General features: G+C 36.0%; 2 protein-coding genes across 5 annotated transcripts in view; one reads left to right on the plus strand and one right to left on the minus strand.

The window, feature by feature from the left end:
• NAALADL1 (N-acetylated alpha-linked acidic dipeptidase like 1) overlaps positions 1-17,858 on the plus strand; it is a 29,022-nt gene extending 11,164 nt beyond the window's left edge. Inside the window, exons 5-19 of the mRNA XM_072421361.1 lie at positions 141-330; positions 1,672-1,765; positions 2,895-2,996; positions 3,591-3,676; positions 4,505-4,624; positions 6,131-6,216; positions 7,694-7,757; positions 9,492-9,559; positions 10,804-10,895; positions 12,393-12,483; positions 13,468-13,549; positions 14,157-14,330; positions 15,327-15,414; positions 16,323-16,415; positions 17,596-17,858. Coding sequence (XP_072277462.1) covers positions 141-330; positions 1,672-1,765; positions 2,895-2,996; positions 3,591-3,676; positions 4,505-4,624; positions 6,131-6,216; positions 7,694-7,757; positions 9,492-9,559; positions 10,804-10,895; positions 12,393-12,483; positions 13,468-13,549; positions 14,157-14,330; positions 15,327-15,414; positions 16,323-16,415; positions 17,596-17,779 — 1,614 coding nt within the window. The 3' untranslated portion in view covers positions 17,780-17,858. The remainder of the gene's footprint in view (positions 1-140; positions 331-1,671; positions 1,766-2,894; positions 2,997-3,590; positions 3,677-4,504; positions 4,625-6,130; positions 6,217-7,693; positions 7,758-9,491; positions 9,560-10,803; positions 10,896-12,392; positions 12,484-13,467; positions 13,550-14,156; positions 14,331-15,326; positions 15,415-16,322; positions 16,416-17,595) is intronic.
• Positions 3,219-21,723, minus strand: part of SAC3D1 (SAC3 domain containing 1) — a 46,785-nt gene continuing 28,280 nt past the window's right edge. For 3 of the 4 annotated variants that reach the window (XM_072421362.1, XM_072421364.1, XM_072421365.1), the window contains one exon: positions 3,219-3,673. Coding sequence is in view for 1 of the 4 variants with exons in the window: in XM_072421364.1 (XP_072277465.1) it covers positions 3,634-3,673 (40 nt within the window). In the remaining 3 variants the exon portion in view is untranslated. Of the gene's footprint in view, positions 3,674-4,490; positions 4,615-21,723 lie in introns of those variants that run through there. The other variant, XM_072421366.1, reaches the window with a different exon arrangement.

The raw sequence follows: 21,723 nt of genomic DNA on the forward strand, positions 1-21,723 counted from the left end.
ATCCTGGAGTTGGGCCAAATGTTTTTTGAACTAAGCTTTAGCTGGAATGCATACTTTAGTATAATTGAATGAAGAATATTATTTATGAATACATGTTTGAAATGTGTGACTGTAACTTCCTGTATCTCTGTGTTTGTTAGGCAATAAATGCTGCCAAGTTCGGAGTAGTTGGTGTCATTGTGTATACAGATCCAAAAGATATCAACGATGGCATTATTGACAATTCGAAACTTTACCCAAACTCCTGGTACATGCCTTCATCAGGTGTAGAGCGGGGGTCCTACACTGAAGACTTTGGAGATTTGCTTACTCCATATTATCCAGCTAAAAGTATGTGTTTTTTTCGGGTTATTATCTAACCCTTTCTCACTGATAGTCTCCTAGTAATTTTTCTAGTTTAAAGCTGAACAAGCAAACAGCTAAATATGCAATAAAAATATGCAAGGTGTAATTCTCCTCAGCTTTGTCATCATATATTCATACCCTACTTACTCAGTACTTATTTTTTATTGGGGCAATGTTGCAGTTTCTTACAACCATCAATTGCACTTGATCCTGTATTGAAAGGTTGTATTTGGTAATACAACAAGTAAAGAGATAGAATTGAAATTAAACATCCCTTGGCCTTATAGATGAGACTTGATTACACTTATACAGTAGTATCTGACTGAAAAATGCCTAATTTGTATTCTTTCCTGTGGAACAATGTATACATACCCAAATAATGTTTGCAACTTTTTAATGGAAATACTGATCGTAATTGTACCCTTAGGTTTTCTCAAGTATTATTTTTGTCAAATTCATTCTAAATATTACAGCAAGATTTTTTTTTTAAATTAATTACTGTAAATAGCTAAATGTAAATCTTATTACAAATCAAGGTACCTATTTTTACCTGATAAATAACGGGAAAACTACACTGACTTGAGGACAAACCTAGGGCAAACAAATGTCAAACAATAGATGTGAATAAACTAGATGGTGCTGTTCCTTCATGAAAATTGTGCAACAAACTCTATATTAAACATCATAGCAAGAGTTTGTTACACACTTACAAGAGGAAGGAAGTGTCATCTACTGATGTGACAGGAGTATAAACCATGATTACACTTTTTACTGTCATTTCATTTTTTTCATGTTAAATCTCAGCTTACTATACTTAAGTATGTACTGTATTACATACTCTAAATACCAGCAAATTGGTTTTTATAGATTGATCTTTCTTTTTTATGTTTTCCTAGATCTGTCATAATAACATTGGGCCTTATTTATTATAGCTCTCGAAAACTGGAGAAGATAGACTGTCATGGGTGATCCCGGAAACTTGAAATAGATTATGTTCAGGCTTGAAAACATTTGCCAAATAATACTAAATTATTTTAATAAATCCATTCCAGATTTTTTGGATCACCCAGGTCCACCTATGATAGTGTATCTTCTCTAATCCTGGAGAGAATCATGTCTATTGTTTTAGTGCAAACTAGCTGGAGAACAAGTCACTTTTAAGTGGGGTAATTTTTTCAAATTATTTTTATATTTAATTGTTTGCCCACCTTTCTACAGTTCTTCATTATTTACCCTTCACTTGGACACCTTAACGTTTCACATCAAATGACAAAGCATGGTCAGGAAAAAACTTTAAAGGTTTCAAATTTTTTAATACTTTTTCAGATCATACTTATAGAATAAATGAGGCTGACATCAATGGACTTCCCCCAATTCCAACCCAGCCAATAGGATTTGGGGATGCTCAGACTCTAATATGGTAAGTATGACATTGTACAGTACACTTTGCTAAGCTTTGGAAACCCTTACTTTCCACAGCACAGTTCTGAAATATTTACAGAATATTGCTTTATTGCGCTGGAAAGGAAACTGGGGCCCACAGAAAAACAATCAGGAGATGTGTGAAAACAATTGTTGTAATGTATTTGCAGTGCTATCAATAAATTGCAGCAGAACATTTTTTGGTAACCTATAGCCTAGCATACTATTTGAATGGAATATCAGGCAAACAGTCAAATTTATTTTTGTAGCATCAATTACCATGTATCCTCAAAAAAGTGTGGCACATGGTCTCGCATATTAGATGACTATACTTATTAAAGATTTATGTTATTAGTATTAAGTAAAATATTTTGAAGACTGTCTTTGTTCACTTTTAGGCTTAGTCTACATGGACTTTTTCCCCAGCATTTACCTAAGTGTTCAAATGCCCATGTTTGAGATTCCTTTGCATTCCAATGGGCTTAAACTACACCAAGAAGTTTCCTTAAGGCACGTTTTTGAGCGTTAATGATCAAATTTTGGTTGTCTGGCTGGAATGCTGATCATCTTGCCTGTTAACTAGAAAAATGGTATTTCTACACTAATGATACGATGTTTTCCATTTTCCCTTATTATGTAAGTAGTGATCATCTGAAAAGATCACTACTTTTCAGCAGTATGACCTCTTTAAGAAGATCACTACTTTCATTTATCAAGCCTGATCGGCGAGCAGAGATAGCATTCCCAGTTCTATATTCTTTGAATTAATATATTAATTAAATATATATTCTTTATTCTTTGTAATAATTACATTTAACATCGATGCCCTAGTGGCACATGTGGCTCTCAATTCTCTTTGATTTTGCTCCAGGCAGACCCCATCTCTGCTCAGGTAGCTGTTTGTGTTATTTTACTACAGGTATTCAAACAAGCAACATTTTCCTCTTTTATGTTACATCATTGAAATGTATTCCAGTGCTATTTCTCAAAATGTATGTAGCTTACCATTAATTTTAATATGTATTGGCGCCTTACCTTACAAAGGTTTAAAGCCTAAGCTCGACAAACTCAGCTAATGCATGCAAAGCTATTTTTCATGTTATTGTCTGCTATTCTTCCACTCACAGTGCACTCAGTGGTCCCAGTGCTCCAGAATCCTGGAAAGGATCTTTATCATGTGCATATAACGTTGGACCTGGATTCCGTGCTGATGGAGCTTATAATGCAAGGTTAGATATTTATAAATTATCTTATTTAGGATGGGGCTACTTTGTAACATTGAGTAAAAGATAATAAATAGTGTTGGGGCTTGTAACTGGCAACTGGAAAACAGAATCAACTATGGTTCACACATAATGATGACAATTATCATAAATATAGCATAATTTTGGTTGTGCGTTACCCATTATGGGGTTTTTAGGCATCTTAAACACACAAAAATAAAAATAAAATAAAATGAAAGGTAATTTATTCACATCAGGTTAATAACAAATCCTAGCTTCTTCAGAAGTTTTATAAGAACATGATCTTCACTTTGAAAACTAATTGGCCAAAAGAAAGCGTAACACTAATGCCAAAGACTGTATAGTGTGAGTGCAGTTTGAGTCTGAATATCTACCAGATTCTATCTATTGACATAAAAAGGATCAGCTTATGCTAACATAATTGCAGTGTTTCCTGGAGAGCATTATTATAATAATTACAGATTTGTTTTTAAAGGGAAAAAAGGAACACATTGGACATGCCTATTATTGGTGTTGGTCGTGTAAAGAAATAAAGTGATTGTTATTCATATTAAAGTTCTCCATGTATTTTGTTTCCAGTGATATTCAGGTTAATGTGTACAATTCTGCAACAGTGAAGTCATCAGCAAATGTGATGGGCATTATCCGAGGAAGTGTGGAGCCTGGTGGGGGCAAAAAACATTTATTTGTAATTTTAATTGAATTCATTAAATTGTGTAAATATTTAAAAATGACTTTCAAATATGTAAACTATTAAAAGAAATCACAGTAATTACTTTATATAATATATATTACTATATATTCACGTAATCCAAAATATTATAATTAATATTTGTAATGCATCATTGGTGAATATGTGGGGACAAAATGTGGGGAAAGCTGCATGTAATTCAAAAATATACTGAATACCATATATACTAAAATACTGTATAACTCAATTTTTATATAAATGAAATAGCTCCCCCCAAAAAAAAAAAAAATTAAATTTAGTTGACTTGAGCATAAACTATAAATCCATAATCAATAAAAATGATAATAACATTTTTGTAAATCTATGGTGTATTATTTTTAAAGCATTTATTTAAAATTTAAAACAATTACAATCACATGGGCTCAGTCTGTTTATCTTTTGACCCTTTTTTTCCCATGATAAAAATCTTGTATTTTTTAGTTGGTTGTAACAGCTCATTGATCTTTTGTGTGTGTCCTCAAATAAAGTTTGTTACAAACGGCTTGTCTTTGACAGCTCTCATAATCCAAAAATTGATTTTCCAATGGCATTTTGACAGTAAAAACAAACTAGATATTCAGTGCTATCACATAGTGGTAGGGAGAGAGACCCCAGTCCTTTAAAAGCTCCAATGATAAAGTTACAATCAATAGGTTAGAAATCTATAAAATATCATTGCTTCACATAAGTTTCACATTTCAATATTTTTCCTCTTTTAGATGCATAGATATTTTTTTTAAATATATTTGTTTTTTTTTTGCAGACAGGTATATAATGTATGGAAATCACAGGGACAGCTGGGTCCATGGTGCAATAGATCCTAGCAGTGGAACTGCAGTCATGCTGGAAATCACTCGGGTTCTTGGGGAAAAGCTTAAAAAAGGTAAAAATGCAATGTATTTGTCAGTTAACATATTATAACACATGATAAACTTTAGATATCGGTAAATCTTAAAAGGCTAACCATATACACAAGATAACAGTCTAATAAAATGCCTTGAACAGGCGGATTAGTTCTATTGCTAACTGATCATTAAACAGATAGAACTAATTATTTTCTATAGAGTAGTAAACACACTTAGGCTAGGTACACGCATGCAATGGTTCTCGTCCAATAATCGGCTCAGGGCTGATATGGGACCAGAATCTTGCATGGGTACAGGGCTTGTTGTCCATTGTCCGAACCACTGTCCTGGCGGATCCATGGACAATGAACGAGGAAGGAAAGTAATGGAAGTGTAGGGGAAGAGAGCGCAGCGGGGTGCTGCTCCCTCAGTCTCCCCCTCCCCTCTCCATTGGGCAGAACGGTGCTGTATGTACAGCATTCCTTCATGCATTGTGCAGTCGTTAGTCGTTGAAAAAGATCGTTAAAGATCCACACCTGTGTACATAGCCCTAGAGCTGTAGCTATCAGATGGGCATAGACCAATTTGCTGTCATACAAGATTGATCTCTTCATACATATTACATGTTATCTTTGTAATGTTTATTTCTCCTGTATAAAACAATTGAAATAATATATTACTTAGAGTATTTCATCTATTTGTATAGCATATTTCAAGCTACTAAAAAGTTCCTGTGTAGTTAGCCTAATGAGCTGACTGCCAGCAAGTGATTAAATCTCTCAGTACCAACAGATTAAAAACAGACAGATTAAAACAGATTGATTAACATATGTATTATTGTGTAAGTATCTTAAAATCCTACCTAAACTGAGAAAAGAAAAAAAAACACTAGGAGGTAAGACTATGGGACATGCAATGTCAATGCAGGGCGACATCACAAGGTAAGTATGTGCCATAATCCATGATGATCCAGGATTATAGCAGAGGATTACCCCCCACCAACAAGTTTATTTGTGTGTTAAAGGTACAACTTTTTTTAATACTTATGAAAAAGTTGAATATCCATTCAGAGGTCTGCAAGCAATGTTTGTGGATTACATAACTATAGTTCTGCTTGCAAATTCCGCAAGGCTTTATTGCAGGAAAGGACAGGCAATGTTTCTTCTGCAATAAAGCCTATTTACCTGCCTGTTCCTTATCTTGTTTAAATAAAATGCTGAGCTGTGCATGGCTAATCGTGAAGGTGAACATAATTTGGATCAGACAGGTATGTTTATTTTTTTTGCAGAGGGGATACTCCGTCCCTGCTCTTCTGCAATAAGGGACCTGCCTAGTTGCAATTTTTTTTTACTTTTACATTAAGTTCTGCTTTAAAAAGTAGTATTAGTAGTTTAGAGTACTTTCCAAAACAGTTTTAAAGTTGGTAAGTTGCAGAAGTGAATTTGGTAAATAAATGTTTGAAATAGGACTAGTTATTTATTATTGAATAGAATGTGTTATGTGTATAATTTCTATCCCTGTTTAAAGATGATTTTGCCTAATAGGAAAATGGCGGCCACGGAGATCAATTATTTTTGGTAGCTGGGGAGCTGAAGAATTTGGCTTAATTGGATCAACTGAATTTGCAGAGGTAACTTGATCAATGTGTAAACACCAGCAATTACATTTTATTTGCCCTCTTTTAATGTACCCTAAGAATCATTGGCATTAGGTAAACTACATGAGAAGCGCAAGCTGCTCATTGCTCAATATACCCCTAGCAACCTCTAAAGGATCTACAGAACCCTGGTTGTAAAACACTGCCTTTAGAGGTATTGAAGCGTGTCGACAGCATTTTCCTTCTACAGTACCACAGATTATTCCAGCGATACTGTTCACATTCACAACATATATATGGAGAGAGGGACTCAAAGGGAAACGGGACAGAAATAGGGAAGCTGGGATGGCTGACTTGACTGAAGGTGCAAGATCTGTGTCTGTTATTCTTATCATGGCTTCACTAGGTAGTAATTCACTGATCTGAAACAGCTATGTGCATTGCAGAAGTCCTATACTTTACCTGTTTTTTCAGGTGATCATTTTACCAAGCATAAAATATAGGGCAAGGATACTAATTTCAAGGCATACGCCTTAAAATCATATTACTATCTATAAGTAAAAGCATACGTTATTTAGTTTCTGCAGATTACAGGTAGTCCCTGAGTTAAGGACATCCAACATACAGACGACTCCTAGATAGGAACAGGGCTTCCTTGCTTGGGCTTGAGGGGGGGAGTGGGCAGTTTGCATGACTTGCAGAAGAAATCTTTTGCTGTTCTGAAAGCTCTTGTAAATCTTTGACCAAGACAAACACTGCAGTTGTTTCTTTTTGCATATCAAAGCACAGCTTGCTCCAGAAGTTAATAAATGTCTAGGCTCCATAAAAAAAATGTTTTGCTTTGTTTTTTTGCTTTGTTTGTGATCAACTCACAGTGAGGATTTTATACAGTAACTGATACCACGCTGCCTAAAATTATGTTGAGACAAACATCTGTCCTTAATGCATTTATTAAAATAATGTACCTTACATACAAATTCAACTTAAGAACCCTATCTTGTATGTTACATGGGGACTATCTATATTAGTAATATTAATAATGACAGTTTTTATTATAATTATTACTGTGGAATTCGACCAAGAGCATTAATTTCTTTCACTTGTCTGCAATAAATGCACATTATTGCATCTAGTATATTGTGTTGCACCTTTAATAGGAAAGTGCCAGCTATATTTTTTGTAACAGGTGTATTTATACAGTGTAGAAAACACACATTAGTAACATTATTTACAGAAATTAGAAACGCTTTGCAATACAACTAATCTGAGCCTATTGCTAAACAAGGGATATCATACCAGATTTAAAATATAAGCCAGGTACAGGATAATCTGTGATATATGCTACTATAGTTATGGCAATAAAACATTGACAAATCTTATAGTTAATACTCTTTGAGATCTTTAGAAGGGTGGAAGAAATCAAAATTAACAGATATAGTAAGGGTGGTTTAGAGTCTAAATAGGTATTTTCATTCAATATTCATAATCAATTATTTATCATTTCTTGTAGGATTACTATAGCAAGCTGAGAGACAGAACAGCAGCATATATTAATGTGGATATTTCAGTGTTTGGTAAGGCAAATATACAGAGTATGTTGCACATGAAGTCACATCTTTATGAGTTAGACACATTTTTGCTTGTTAAGTAATGCATAAGAGTAACATTTACAGATATTTATTTGTTCTCATAGAGATTGCAGAACTCTCACTTCTGGAGTCTTCTGGTTCCACAGCATGCCTGGAATGCCTTTCCACTGAATCTGTACTTCCCCATGTGGGATACCCAACTGCTCTCCTAGCACCCCAATAGACATAAGAGTGTCATAAGATCCATAATAAACAGCCTATAGCTCCTGTAAAATTTAATTGAACATCCAGCAAAATATACCCCAACTGAACCCCCCCAATTAAAACATGTCCCCCTATGGGCAATAAATCCCCTTTCTTTTTAAATTTTTTTTACAACCCCAGTCTTACATAGGAAGTGGCCAAGCATACATATCTGAAAAAGCTGAGACTCCTGTTTTTTTCACTTGATCGTGTTCCCATGTAGTCTCCATTTGGCTGCCTCAACCCTAAAAGAATGGGAGGAATAATCTACCGCACAATGACCTGCCAAAGTTACACACTTACAGTCATCAAAAAAGAAACCATTTTCATCTCCCAGGGGCTGAACTCTCAAATATTGCTTCACAGCCGCCACTGGCCAGACCGGCGATCCTGGTACCTGAAACAGCTCCAATGTTACATCCCCTCCTTGCTTTGTCTGTCTTTGACTATCAAATCCTGACTTGCAATCTACATTTCTGCAGTGCACTACACTTGCCCCTTTCTTACAAGGGCAGACCACTTCACCAATCTGTAAGGCCGCAAGGGAGGTCACAGAAAACAACGCTCCGACAGCCATAGCTTTGTACTCCCAACCCCCACCGAAATAAGCCCCTTAGCCCCCCAACCCAGCTGCAACTGTAAACAAAATAAAGGCATCATTGTCCACCCCTGCTGCCCTCCACAAAGTGCGCCCATTGTAGGTCTCCAGAAAACGCAACCACACTTAGATCCACCGTCAGTCTCATAAAATGCACAAAAAATAGATCAACCTGTTGGAAGGCATCTATCCACAAAAAAGGACCCCTGCCATTCACGACCCAACAAGTCAAACTCTCCGGATGAACCAGCAACAAATGAAAGGCTGCTTCAATATCAGCCTTTGCCATCAAACAATAGTGCTCAAGTTTCCAAGCACAAGCCACTGCCACATCAAATTAAGTATATGCCATCTTGCACCTCTCCGGATCTATAGACTCATTCACCGACCCACTTTTTGGATAGGACAGGAGGTGATTCATACAAAATTTGTTGGGCTCCTTCTTAGAAAACAACCCCAACAGTGACACCACCAAGTTGCTCAAAGGTGGTGATGTAAAGGGCTGAAAGTTATCCTTCACAGACTTACGCTGGGTTATTGAGGGGACCAGTCACCAGTCTACATATAGAATTGCTGCATTTGTCAGGTTTCTCAGACAGGAAATGTCATGGAAACAAACTATAAAGCAAAGAGAGTAATGCCCAGCAACACTGATAAAAAAACGTAGGACAAAGAAAGACAATAGTTACCAATTGCCAACATGCCAGATAAAAGCTATTTTTGCCCTGGGATGGGCTTTAGGAAAGTCTAGTCAATATAATGCCACCATAAATGATAATGCACATAATTATTAATGTGTATGCAAATAACTCAGTTAAAGATGATCAATGTATTTTTTAAATGCTAGGTTCTTATATAACTTTTTTATATTCCACTAGCGAATGCCACTTTCAGAGCACAAGGGACACCTCCAGTTCAGAATGTAATATTCACTGCTGCTAAACAGGTACAGTATGTTTGCCATATTAAAAAATGCTAGAACTCATGGATCCCTCTAAATGGGAACGGGTCCCTCTAAATCTGAGTGTAGGTGGCCTGTGTCTCCAAGTCCCTGGGTGATACTCTGTTCTTGGGAGGATCCAATGAGAATTTTACTAATACCATTATAGGTAGTTTCTTAAGCACTCAAGGACAATGCCTCTTTCCTATCAGATAATGCAATATGCCACATCCCTAATCAAGATATACATACAACAATTTAGGTTCAGATAGGTAAACCTCAAGACTTTTAAGGCATTCAATCAATATCACGTACATGATTCATAACAAGACATAAAACATTAATTTATTCAAGACTTCATTTAAAATACATAAAACCATCAAATTAATCATTACAATTAAAAGTTAGGTCTGTATTGTGTCAAAGACACTAAACGTTCAATGCATTTCACGGAGCGAAGACCGTTTCCTCAGGCCTAAAATCACTGAATAAATTTCAGCATCACATATTTTATCTCCAAAACATTTTTAATCTAGTATAATATTATATTAATAAAATTTATATTATTTATTATATTAATAAAATGAATATACTAGATAAAAAATGTTTTGGAGAATAAGTAATGCTGAAAATTATTCTGTGATTGTAGGCTTTTCTGTTCCTAAGGAAGCCCTAAAACTTGGGAGCCACTTTAGAGACAGATGTGAGTAATTAGAAAATTAAATAAAATGAATATACTAGATAAAACATGTTTTGGAGATAAAAATGATGTGATGCTGAAAATTATTATGTGATTGTAGGCTGTTTTGTTCCTGAGAAAGCGGACTTCGCTCCGTGAAATGCATTGAACGTTTAGTGTCTTTGATACAACACAGACCTAATGTGTGATTGTAATGATTAATTAGATGGTTTTATGTATTTTAAATGAAATCTTGAATAAATTAATGTTTTATGTTTTGTTATGAAATATGTACATGATATTGATTGAATGCCTAAAAAGTCCTGAGGTTTGCCTATCTGCACCTAAATTTATGTATGCATTATAGGTAGTTATTAAATAAAAATCCCTACCCAATAAATAAATATATTTTTTATTATTCTTTTAAAAATTGTTATTCATGGGGTTTCCCAAGATCTCACTCTTTTTTTGTAAAGGGCTCTATCAGGTTTAAAAAGTTCAAATAGGCTGCCTAAGGTTTTAGGTCCCCTTCATAGCAGCTGTTGATGTTCTTATATATTTTGTATTGTAGGTGCAGGCACCAGTCAGTTCTCTCAGCGTTTATGATAACTGGATCCGTCACTTTAACCGTTCCAGTACGCTCTATCAAGGTTTAATACCCCAGTAAGAACTTAAATTTCAATTTATTTGCGACCATTTTTTAGCAATATGAAAAATAAATGTAAGCCAATTATTTGTAGATTTATATTGTATGTTCTATTGTTATTTAACAAACAGACCAAATATCAGTCTTTATCTGCATCTTATACTTATTGTAAAAACAAAAGGTGGAATCAAAATGGAGTTTGACTTTCCCGCTTAGTTTCAGCCTGATATTGAGATTGCATGTTTAAAATAGGAGAACACAATGTTGATTAGTTTAGAAGGGAGGACTGATAAATAGTGGTGTTGAGGACTAATTTAGGCTGCACCTACAAGGAGGTAATTTTACCAGTGGAAAGGTGGAAGTGGGAAGAAAGTTCAGAAACTCCAGGGTTAGCCTATCTTTCTTTAAGAATGTCTCTGGAAAGGTGGCAAGGAGAAGAGACTGCTGGGCAGTGATGGAATATGCACTCTCAGAGTTGCTAGATGGCAAAAAGGTACACTGAGGTGTTGGTGTTCAGAAACAGGTGGGCTTGGAGTCAGGGAGGTTCCAAGTCAGGGTTGCAGGGGGGTGATGTGTCAAGGGTGCTTAGTGACTTAGGGAGATGAGTGCTGGGCCGCTGGGTCCTTTATAGACCCCGGTACAAAAGCTGTGTACATGTAGGCCTGCAGAGAGGCATTAAAGATATTGCAGATATTTTTATACCATTGCTATGTATTTGCAATCCATTGTAGTTAAAATGGCTGCCTTAGTGCAAAATACATCAACTTGTACAGAATTTAAGAGCATAGTGTGAAGGGGGCCCTAATATTTTGATCTGCACTGCTGGCCATCTCTTGTGTGGACTTTGAGGACCTAGGAGAGACTCCCCAAATGGACAACTTGTATAACCTTTACATTTATAGGAAACTTCTATTCTATTAGATCTTATCTGCTTTTATTTATGTTTGAGATTTAGTAACTATGTGTTAAAGCAATCCAGAGTTCGATAAATTGGACACTTTTATTGTCGAAAGAATCATCAGGCAATATATACTGAAAAACATATATAGTGCCTTATGATTGATTTTACCTTTGACTTATTGGTTGAAGAACCTTTCAAACAGAATTCTGTGAACATTTCCATACCCTTTGCCCCTTCTGATGTGTAGAAACACCCATCATCCTATTTCCCTGCTGGATATTTGCGCAGTTCAGGTACCAGTGTTTTGCCGCAAGGTGGTGGATGCATATTTTATTTACCACTGTCTGGGAGTGTGCAGTGGAACTCTTAGATTTCTCTGTGGACAAGAGACTAAGCTGTCGGTCCAATATGGGTTGTACCTGCCACAGTCATTACAAGGGGTCAAATCTTCTTCTTTAAATGCGGAAAAACAAAGTAGAGGAAAAAGACTCCTACGACTGCACCAGTATTTGTGAGACTCCAGGATCGAAGAGCAGAATCAGGACTTTTTGCATGTACTGACTAACAATACTCTCTCCAGCTTCTAAAATATATGTGTTTATTCTCTTTACAGACTGGGTACACTTGGAGCTGGGAGTGACTATGCCCCTTTTCTTCATTATTTGGGCATCACGTGCATGGACCTTGCCTACACCTATGACAGGGTAAAGCATTTTACCTGCAGTTTATAAGAGCCAATCACAGAAAAAATGCTGCATAACTAAAATGCAAATAAACTGGTCAGATAAGTTCTGGCAAGAATACAAAAATGATGACCATAAATAAAAATGTACAGGGGTTGTATGTGATTGCATCTACTAATAAGAATTTTAGCTCCTATTGTCAGATCTATTTAAAAAAAAATATATAGTGCTTTATACACTCTTTCTTTTTTTTGTTATTAACTGGAAAGTAAACAAATTTTGTTTGTTTTTAATATTGCAATAGAAATATTTCATTTGTATATTGATTATTTACTATGTTCATATACTTGTAAACCTTCAGCCAAAGTGAAATAATTAAAAAAAAGACCAAAACGATTATAGTTTCCCTTTATACTGGTGGGCCAGTCTGGTTTCGGATATTTGTATTATTAATATATTAGGATTATAATGATATGTTACCATGTTATTATTCCTTGTAGATAGGTCAGTGCAAAGCACATAAACTCACAGAAAACAGCTAGATCAGCGGTCGTCAACCGGTGGCAGTGGTCAGTGAGAAAATTTTGGTGGTCTGCAGCTCTGGCCAGTGCGCCCCGAGTGGTGTCAGGGGAAGGACCCTGACCCCAGCCAGAACCGCGAATCATGTCCCCTATACAGATCGCAGGCTCAGGGAAGTGGGCAGGTTGTGTCTCTGGCATCATGGTGTCACTATGGGGGAAGTTTCTTCCCCTTTGAGTGACAGCCGGCTCCCCGCACCTGCATTCTGGGAAGCCGATAAATTTAGTGGTCAGTGGATCCGAAAAGATTGGCGACCACTGAGCTAATTGATGTTCATTGGTTTCCTAAAAGAACTGCCTAATGCATTTTTCACGCCCTTGCCTTGAATAAACAAACCTGTATATTAATTTATATTTATGACATTATCACTATTTAAAGAAATCCATATTTACTTGTATGTACTGTATCTTTTTTACCATCCTTTAGAGCAAGACATCAGCACGGATCTATCCTGCTTACCATACTGCATTTGACACATTTGATTATACAGCTAAGCACATTGACCCAGGTAACAATGCGGTTATTAATTTTTCTTGTAGATTTGGAAAACGTATGGTGTGTGTGTGTGTTATTTCTTTATCGTCCAGTTCTCATTTACCTATTGCTGTCAAAACATGCCATAATAGCATATATAGATGACCCCTGCCCAATCAAATTGTAAATCTGTATGGATTTCGTTCAGACAGCAAGCATAACAGAATTCAGTTCTCATCATACTGCAATAAGCTGTCGAGCTTTGATGGGCAGCTGTTAAAATGGGAACCCTTACTACAAGTCGTCATTCATGTAGTAACCAGCTCCCACCACCACCAAGCTTATAATATTGGAACCTCCAGCCTGATAATTAAGGTGTAAGGTGTCCTTGTAAATATAGTGTGTGTAGGTTCCAGCATGGTCCTATCCCTCTCTGGAGTGTGCCTACTTTTGTATGTAAGTTGTCTGGTAAATTTAACAATGCTATCATAATATCAATTCATTGGCATTCCTTTTGTGATGTTTCAACTTGGAAATATTTACTTTTTGACTTTCTAAATAAGGCAAACTGTATTGGTCATTCAGTGACCAGTTCATGTATGATGTATTATATTCATCTCTACATTGAAATTTATTTGCAGGTTTCACCAGCCACCAGACTGTGGCACGCACTGCTGGGAATGTTCTACTGAGACTTGCAGACAGTCTAATCCTCCCTTTGGGACCAAGAGATTATGGAGAGACCCTGGACACCTATTACAATAATGCTGATTCAGCCTTTTCTGCTGAGCTTGTCCAAAGAGGAATATCTTTAGGTAATAAGATGTGAGCATTACTGTTACAAGAAAAGTATGGTCTGGTACTTTATGGTGCCTGCTATTCAGAAATTAGCTTAGTTTTGTTTTGTTTTTTTCTTACACGTTAGGTATACAACCTAAAGTTGGATGTATTTTGAGAATGAACTCTACAGATTCATGCTGCTAAACACACAAAATCAATTTCCATCAAATGAAATGCCTGCCAGCAATTATCCATATAGTAAATCTTAAAAAAAAACCCTGTCACCAAAGCAAAAAAAAAAAACAGTTAAAACACTGAAATATTTGTAAGTATTTGAAACGCTTACACTCTGTGCTGGCCTGGATTCGCTGCCCCTTCACCCACCTCCCTATATAATGTTTTATCTAACCACTGGGGAAGAAGAAAAAAGGAAATACCACAGAGCAGCCATTGCCAACGAGGGTTCCTACAGGGGATGTTTTGGGTTCCTTAAGCTGTGGATGATTGATCTCACATTTGCTGATGTTTGCATAGTTCGTGAGCCAACACCACCTTTCAGAGCGAGCAGCAGGACACCAGTGATTTTTTATCTGCCTTTGGGGTGGCATTCAGACCACCACTGTAGGTGCAACATTCTTTCAGGTCACCACTAATGTAGGGAGGTCATCCCAATAACACCCAATGAATTGAGATTAGCAGGGGTTTCCAAAGACCTGGAAGTAATTTAAAGGGTTCCTCTGGAGTAAAAAATTTGAGTAACACCCCCAAGTTTTCAGGGGATACTGACATCACATCTAAGATGACTAATATATCACATCCAAGAGGCTTTTAAAGGTAAAGTGCATGCATACAGAAAATAATATAAATATATATATATTTTTATATATATACATATATAATTAAGACTAAAAATATAAAAACCTTTGCTGTTAAGATTGATTCCCACCAGGGATTTGTTTGAGGGAATGACAGATTCCCTGTTTCATAAATAGAGCCTTTGATGTGACTTGAACTTATACTTTGTGTTGCAGAGCCATTGAAGAAAGCTGTGGACAGATACAAGACATATTCTGAGGAGCTCAACAAGATAATTAATGAGCTGAAAAATGCAAATCAGGAGTAAGTTACATTAACAATTATTGTTTACTTCAGTTCCATAATTATAAATTATTTTATTCCATAATTCAGTTTTGTTAATCCCTTAGCAGTTAATGGGTTGTTTTATGGTAGATTAGCAAATTTTACTAAAGAAGTTATCAATAATTTCATTCTTTGTTGTCCTTAGTTTTCTTAGCACTTGCATGCCATTGGTAAAACGTTTCATCTTCCACTGCCCTCAAAACTACGCAGATGTCCCCCTCATTATTCTTTTTATTATTATACATTATTACTCAGAAAGTAATACATCCAATGGTGGCTGGGCAGCTAGTATTGGTAAAAATGAACTAAAGTTAATCTGTTTTCCACATTTGTACAACAAACTCTCTTGTACTGAGGCGACTTACTCTGATTTAACTGCACTTTTACTATTTAAATTAAAAGAAGCAGCAAGTGATATAGAGCCTACTTTCTTTCCTGGCTGATGGACATCCAGAATCATCTATGCTTTTGCTCACCATCCTTCCTGTCCCTGCCTTTCCCCTTCCATTCATTGGATTGTACTTCTTTTAGTCACAGAGGCTCAGCTTATCATATGAGCATTACCTGGCCCCTCCACCAGCAATAATCTGTCTGCATTTCACTGAAAAGTGCAGAAACAAAGTGATGAGTCACTAGGTCTATCAATAATAAATAATAGGATTTGTTAGTACCAGCCCTCATATTTCCCTGAAAACATCATACAGAAGTTTTAGGATAAAAAAGCAGATCCTGTACACCAGGGCATCATCCTTCTTGTGTGCCTCTGGTTCAGACAACCATGGCTCTTTCAGCACAAAATCTTTTTTATTATCAGTTCCCCAAATACTCTATTTTTACCTGCTGTGAACAGAACATTCAGATTAATAAATGTTTCCTTTTCTTTCCAGCCCACTTAAAGTACGAATGATCAATGACCAGTTAATGTTGGTGGAGCGAGCCTTCATCAATCATTATGCATTCCCAGATAAACTTTATTACAGGTATAGTACTTTACTTAGTATGTGAGCCATCAAAAAACAAAAGCTAACTTTTTTCTTTGCTTCTTTTTATTGACATAAGGTACACAAAATAACAAGTAAATTCTTTATTGTGACTGATTATCCAATTAATAGCTCTGGTTAAATGTAACTTGGTAAAAAAATTAAAGTGCACAAGATGAATGAAATTCTATTTCTTTTCCACAATGGGCCCAATTTATCAAAGCTCTCCAAGGCTGGAAAGGATAAACTATCATGTGTGGGTGATCCAAAAAACCTGGAATAGATTTGGTCAAGGATTGAAAACATGTTATAAAAAAAAGTTGCAAATTATTCATTCGAGGGTTACTGGATCACCTAGGTTAACCCACTATATTTGTCTTCTTCTCAAGTCTTGGAGAGCTTTAATAAATCAGGCCAAATGTGTTTAGACCAGAGAGCTGATTTATACACACACACAACAAAATCCTACATGTAGTAGCTTACTGTCCCATGTTTCAAACTGTCCCACTAAAGAAGCAGGACGAAACTCCATCTTCTATACAGAACCAGGGTAGGGGGTCATGCTCATAATGTTTGAAACAATTCTAAGTTCTGAAACGCACTATATATGTGTTGTTCTATAAATCTGATTTTCGAAATTCAAGCACAAAAGGAATGCAGATGGTCAAAATGTGAGAGCAGCAGCAATGTTTGATAGGCCTAGCTGATTTTAGTTTGTCAATCAGGAATAGCAGAAGCCAATGCTGTATAACCAGCAACCCGAATAAATTCCTACACATGGCAACTATTTATGTAACCCATTGCACTACATTACTACAGTATTATTCAGTCATTACAAGCTCTGATGAAGTGGGTTTGGGAAACTAACAAAATGTGTTGAATCCTCTCTGACTTACTTCTTCTAAATTCTATAAGAGGAAGCAGCAAAAGCAGGACATCATTGGAAGAAATTTATAGTTAGATCTAAACATCTAAAATAAAAAGAATTGCTTCCCTCAAAACTTTAATGTACATTCGTAGCAAAGTTCTGTAAGCACATGGTGTTCTTCAGTTGCCGCTCCACTAATATAAAATGCAAGAACACAAAGCAATAAGGTATTGTTATAGGTAATCAGATAAAATAAATCAATGCACAAGCCTATTTCAATGTTTTTTATATCAGGCCTTATTCTTTCTACAGTCATATCATTTGGGCATCCCGAAGTTCAAGCGTGGTCACCTTTCCAGGTATTGCAGATGCCTATATTAAGGCAATCTCTAGTGGACTGAAAGAGAACTGGGATCAAGTACACCATCATATCACTGTAGCTGCTACAGCTATTGATAACGCTGCATTTACTCTACAAGCCGCTGCTTCTATTTAACAAGTATAAATGTAAAGAAATGTTTAAAGGCATACAGTCAGAAATTGTCATTTAATAAAATTAGAATTTTTACTTCTAAGGCTGTTATAATAGTGCAATCTCTAACAGATAGTTTGGTTATTAAGCTACACTCTCTTTACTGTTAGACTAAGACTAGAAGTATCATAAAGAATCCTTCATAGACAAGGAGGCCGACCTGATCCCTATCTTCCTGTCTGAGTGTGGAATCTTTAACCTATATAGAATATATGTATAAACCACCTTGAATACACACCTTCTATGTTCATACCATCAGTCTTTGACACTGCTTGCAGGAAAGCCAACCTGGCTTTTGGTTAGTTACTTTATTGCTTATTATTATATCCAAAAATAGAGATTGAAATGAGGCTCTTTATTCATCACACACACTTCTGAAATAATACACCAAAGAAGAATTCATATGGTCCACAATTTCCCATTTGGAGCGCCCAAAATTGCATATAATAAATAAACTCAAAATGAACTACGAGTGTATGAGTAAAAATGTATGAATTATCCACATATTTGGTGCCTTTTTTACCACACCAAAGCACTTTTTTAAAGGAACCCAATGGGTTATAATTGTAAGATCTTTCAAACTGTTTGCCAACTGGTGTAATGATTTTGCCACCTTGGATGTTTTTTTATCATGTTCATATATTATTTCACAATGCTTAGAGATTTAGAGGTGAATGATTGTTTAACTTGATTTTCTATTTTAATATTTTTTTTAATTAATTTAAATAACAATTGACAATACATTTACACATACTCCAGCAATGCCAAGGTGGGGGGAAAAAACCCTTTTAATTCTGTGCCTCCTGTTATAATAGAACTAGTTGTTATATTTATACATCTCCCATGGATTCCAAACTCCCTCAAACATTATATGTATATTCTAAAGAACACAGGTAAGTTTGTCTTTCGCCATAATCCAGTCCACTTTCTTCTTAAGATCAATCATTTTTAACTTCGGTCGTCCTCCAGAATTTGGCAATCACTGCTAGTGCTGCCAAAAACATATATTTAATCAATCTTTTAACTGCTTTGGACAGGTCTTCATTAACACAATTAAAAAGAGCAGTTTAAGGACAAAACATTACATTACCCTTTATAACCTCCCTAATTAGTTGAAAAACTTCCAGCCAGTACTTTTGTATCACCGAACATGTCCACCAATTGTGGACCATGGTTCCTAATTCCCCACAATTCCTAAAACTGACTGGGCCAATATTACTTTGGCACTTATTTAGTCTAGCCAGAACCATCTAAATATAGTTTTATAATCCTGCTCAATCAATAATTAGGAGAGATTTTTGGTAAATCGCCCCATACAAATCTGCCCTTTAGCTCCTTCTCTAGAGTAACAGGCTTTTTCAGCAAGGGTCAAGCCATATGGCGGTGAACTACATGATAACTTTGAGCAAAAGATTTTAACTGTAAATATCTATAATATTCGGATACTGGAGAACCCTCATTACCTTCTAACTGTTCCCAGCTAATAATTGCATTGCTCCTCATGATATCCCCAATACTCAAACCCTTTGATTATCCTATTATTAAAAGCTTTGTATCCTCTCCTGGTGCAAACTATAGATTTTGCCACAGAGGATTGAGAGGAAAAAATAAAATGAGCATATATTTAGATTATTCTGGATTCTTTCCCATACTGTATAAACTTCATGACAACAAGGGACAAACTTTGGGTTTAATACCTTTTGGAATCTGTAATAATGCCTCATTCGCTGCTGGAGAACAGAATGTTGCCTCAATTTCAACCCATTGGGGCTTCTCCTTAGCTCTTGTAATTGATGACAATTGTGTTACCTGTACTGCTCTAGAATATTTTTGAAAATTAGGAACACTCAGGCCACCTTTCAATTTTGGGGCCAGAATTACTGAACACTGTATTCTACTTTTCCAAATACCCAAGATAAAATATAAAGGGTCTGATTTATTAAAGCCGAGTATGAAAAAGATATAATACTAATATAAAAAAAGGTAATGAATTCACTTTAGCTGATAGTCTTCTTAATCTTCTTCCTAGTTAGGAAGAATAGTATCTTCTTAAGTCCCCAAATATCCCTTTATATAAGGGAGTGTAATTTGCTTGCTATAGCTTTTGAATTGACAGGGTAAGATGAATACCTAGATAGTTTAGAGATATTTCCCCCATTCAAATTCAAAGGATTGTTTGACTATATCTACTATCTCTGGGCTCAAAATATTTTTTAAGACCACTAACTTATTAACCTTTAACCGATAGCTATAAAGCTATTAACCTTTAAGCCAGAGAAAGAGGAAAAATCTTCCAATACCACAAACATTTTTGGAAGGGATATTAGAGGTTGGGTATTAAAGAATATATACATAAGAATATCACCGGCAAATAGAGAACATTTATGTTCACTTGATACACAGATGATACCATGTAGATTTAGTTTTTTTCTGATATTGCAATAGCGTGCAACCTTGCCTAGTGCCTCTTTTTAAAAGACAATGCCGATAACATTTTAAAAACTTCCCCCCAAACCCCATCTGTTTTAATACCTTAAATAAATAGTCCCAAAGCTATCAGAATGAAATCTATTGATAATAACATTGCTTCCCTTTTGTGGCCACCATCTTATTTAGAATTAACTACCAAAATTAGATCTATAACCCTTCTAGTTTGATCTGAAACGTGCCTGTTTCTAATAAAACCTGCCATAATTACATATAGGTAACTTATTAAGAGGTAGGAGGCCTGGCCAATGTAGGCAGACCTTTTCTTTTAAATCTGCTTTAATTACCTCAAAAGTATTTATCTACATTACATATTTAGTAAAAGTCACACTGACTGATTTATAAGTATGCCCCATAGACTCCAATTTTACAGCATTTACGTTTGTAAATTTATGAACAAAAAAATAATGAAGAGTCAGAGGTATTCACATGGAACTTTGCTAGAGGCATAAATTGTTTTAATAACAATGACGGTGAGTCAAAACAAAGTCTAGTAACAGTGAGGTCAAAATTTATGTCCAACAAGATTGTAGAGCAAGGCCTTGATGCTCTACATCAATGAACTCCACCCTACTTTAAAGAGGTAGACTAGGTACACACGTACAATTGTTCTCTTCCAATAATTGGCATACACATGGGTAAATCCCTTTCCCCTCCTACTCTCAGGCAGTAATAACACAATAGGCCCGATTTCCTAAAGCTCTCCAAGACTGGAGAAGATACACTTTCATCGATGAACCTGGGTGATCCAGCAAACCAATATTGACATTTTGTGCCTGTTGCTTCACATACAAGATTCCTTAGGGCATACATAAATCCTTCATTGAGGTTTCCCAGCATACCCTTTAGGCAGACTCCAGGATTTACTTTATGATCGAAACAGAGATTGCTTTACCTCTGAGCAACAGATGCAGAGTGTGTATGAAGATTTGTGGCTTAATTTTATCAAGCACTATACCATGCCCTAAGAGACAAACAGTGGGCTTCCCTCCAGGGTGACCTTTAGCAACCATAATGAGGTGCCTTTGCCAGGACAGTAGCCAGCCAGGTAGGTAGGTAAGACTTACTCCAGCCAGGTAGGTGGCTACGGCAGTGCGTACACAGGGGGAAAAAGGAACACTAGGTGTATGGACTGTCTTGAATTTATGTAGTTAGGTTCTGAGAGTAGGAGGAGAACGGGATAAACCCATCATGTGTTGACAGGAAACAAGAATTGTTCAGACATTACTGGTTCTGAACACCTAGTATGCACAACTAGGCATCCAGTAACATTTACAGCCAATTGTACCGTATTTTTCGGACTATAAGACGCACTTTTTCTTCCCCAAAACTGGGGGGGAAAAGTGGGTGCGTCTTATACACCGAATACATGTTAAATATACCGGTAATTAAAAAAAATCATACTCACCCGATCCCGCGAT

Source organism: Pyxicephalus adspersus, chromosome 9 (genome assembly GCF_032062135.1).
Source record: "Pyxicephalus adspersus chromosome 9, UCB_Pads_2.0, whole genome shotgun sequence".
Lineage (NCBI taxonomy): Eukaryota > Metazoa > Chordata > Amphibia > Anura > Pyxicephalidae > Pyxicephalus > Pyxicephalus adspersus.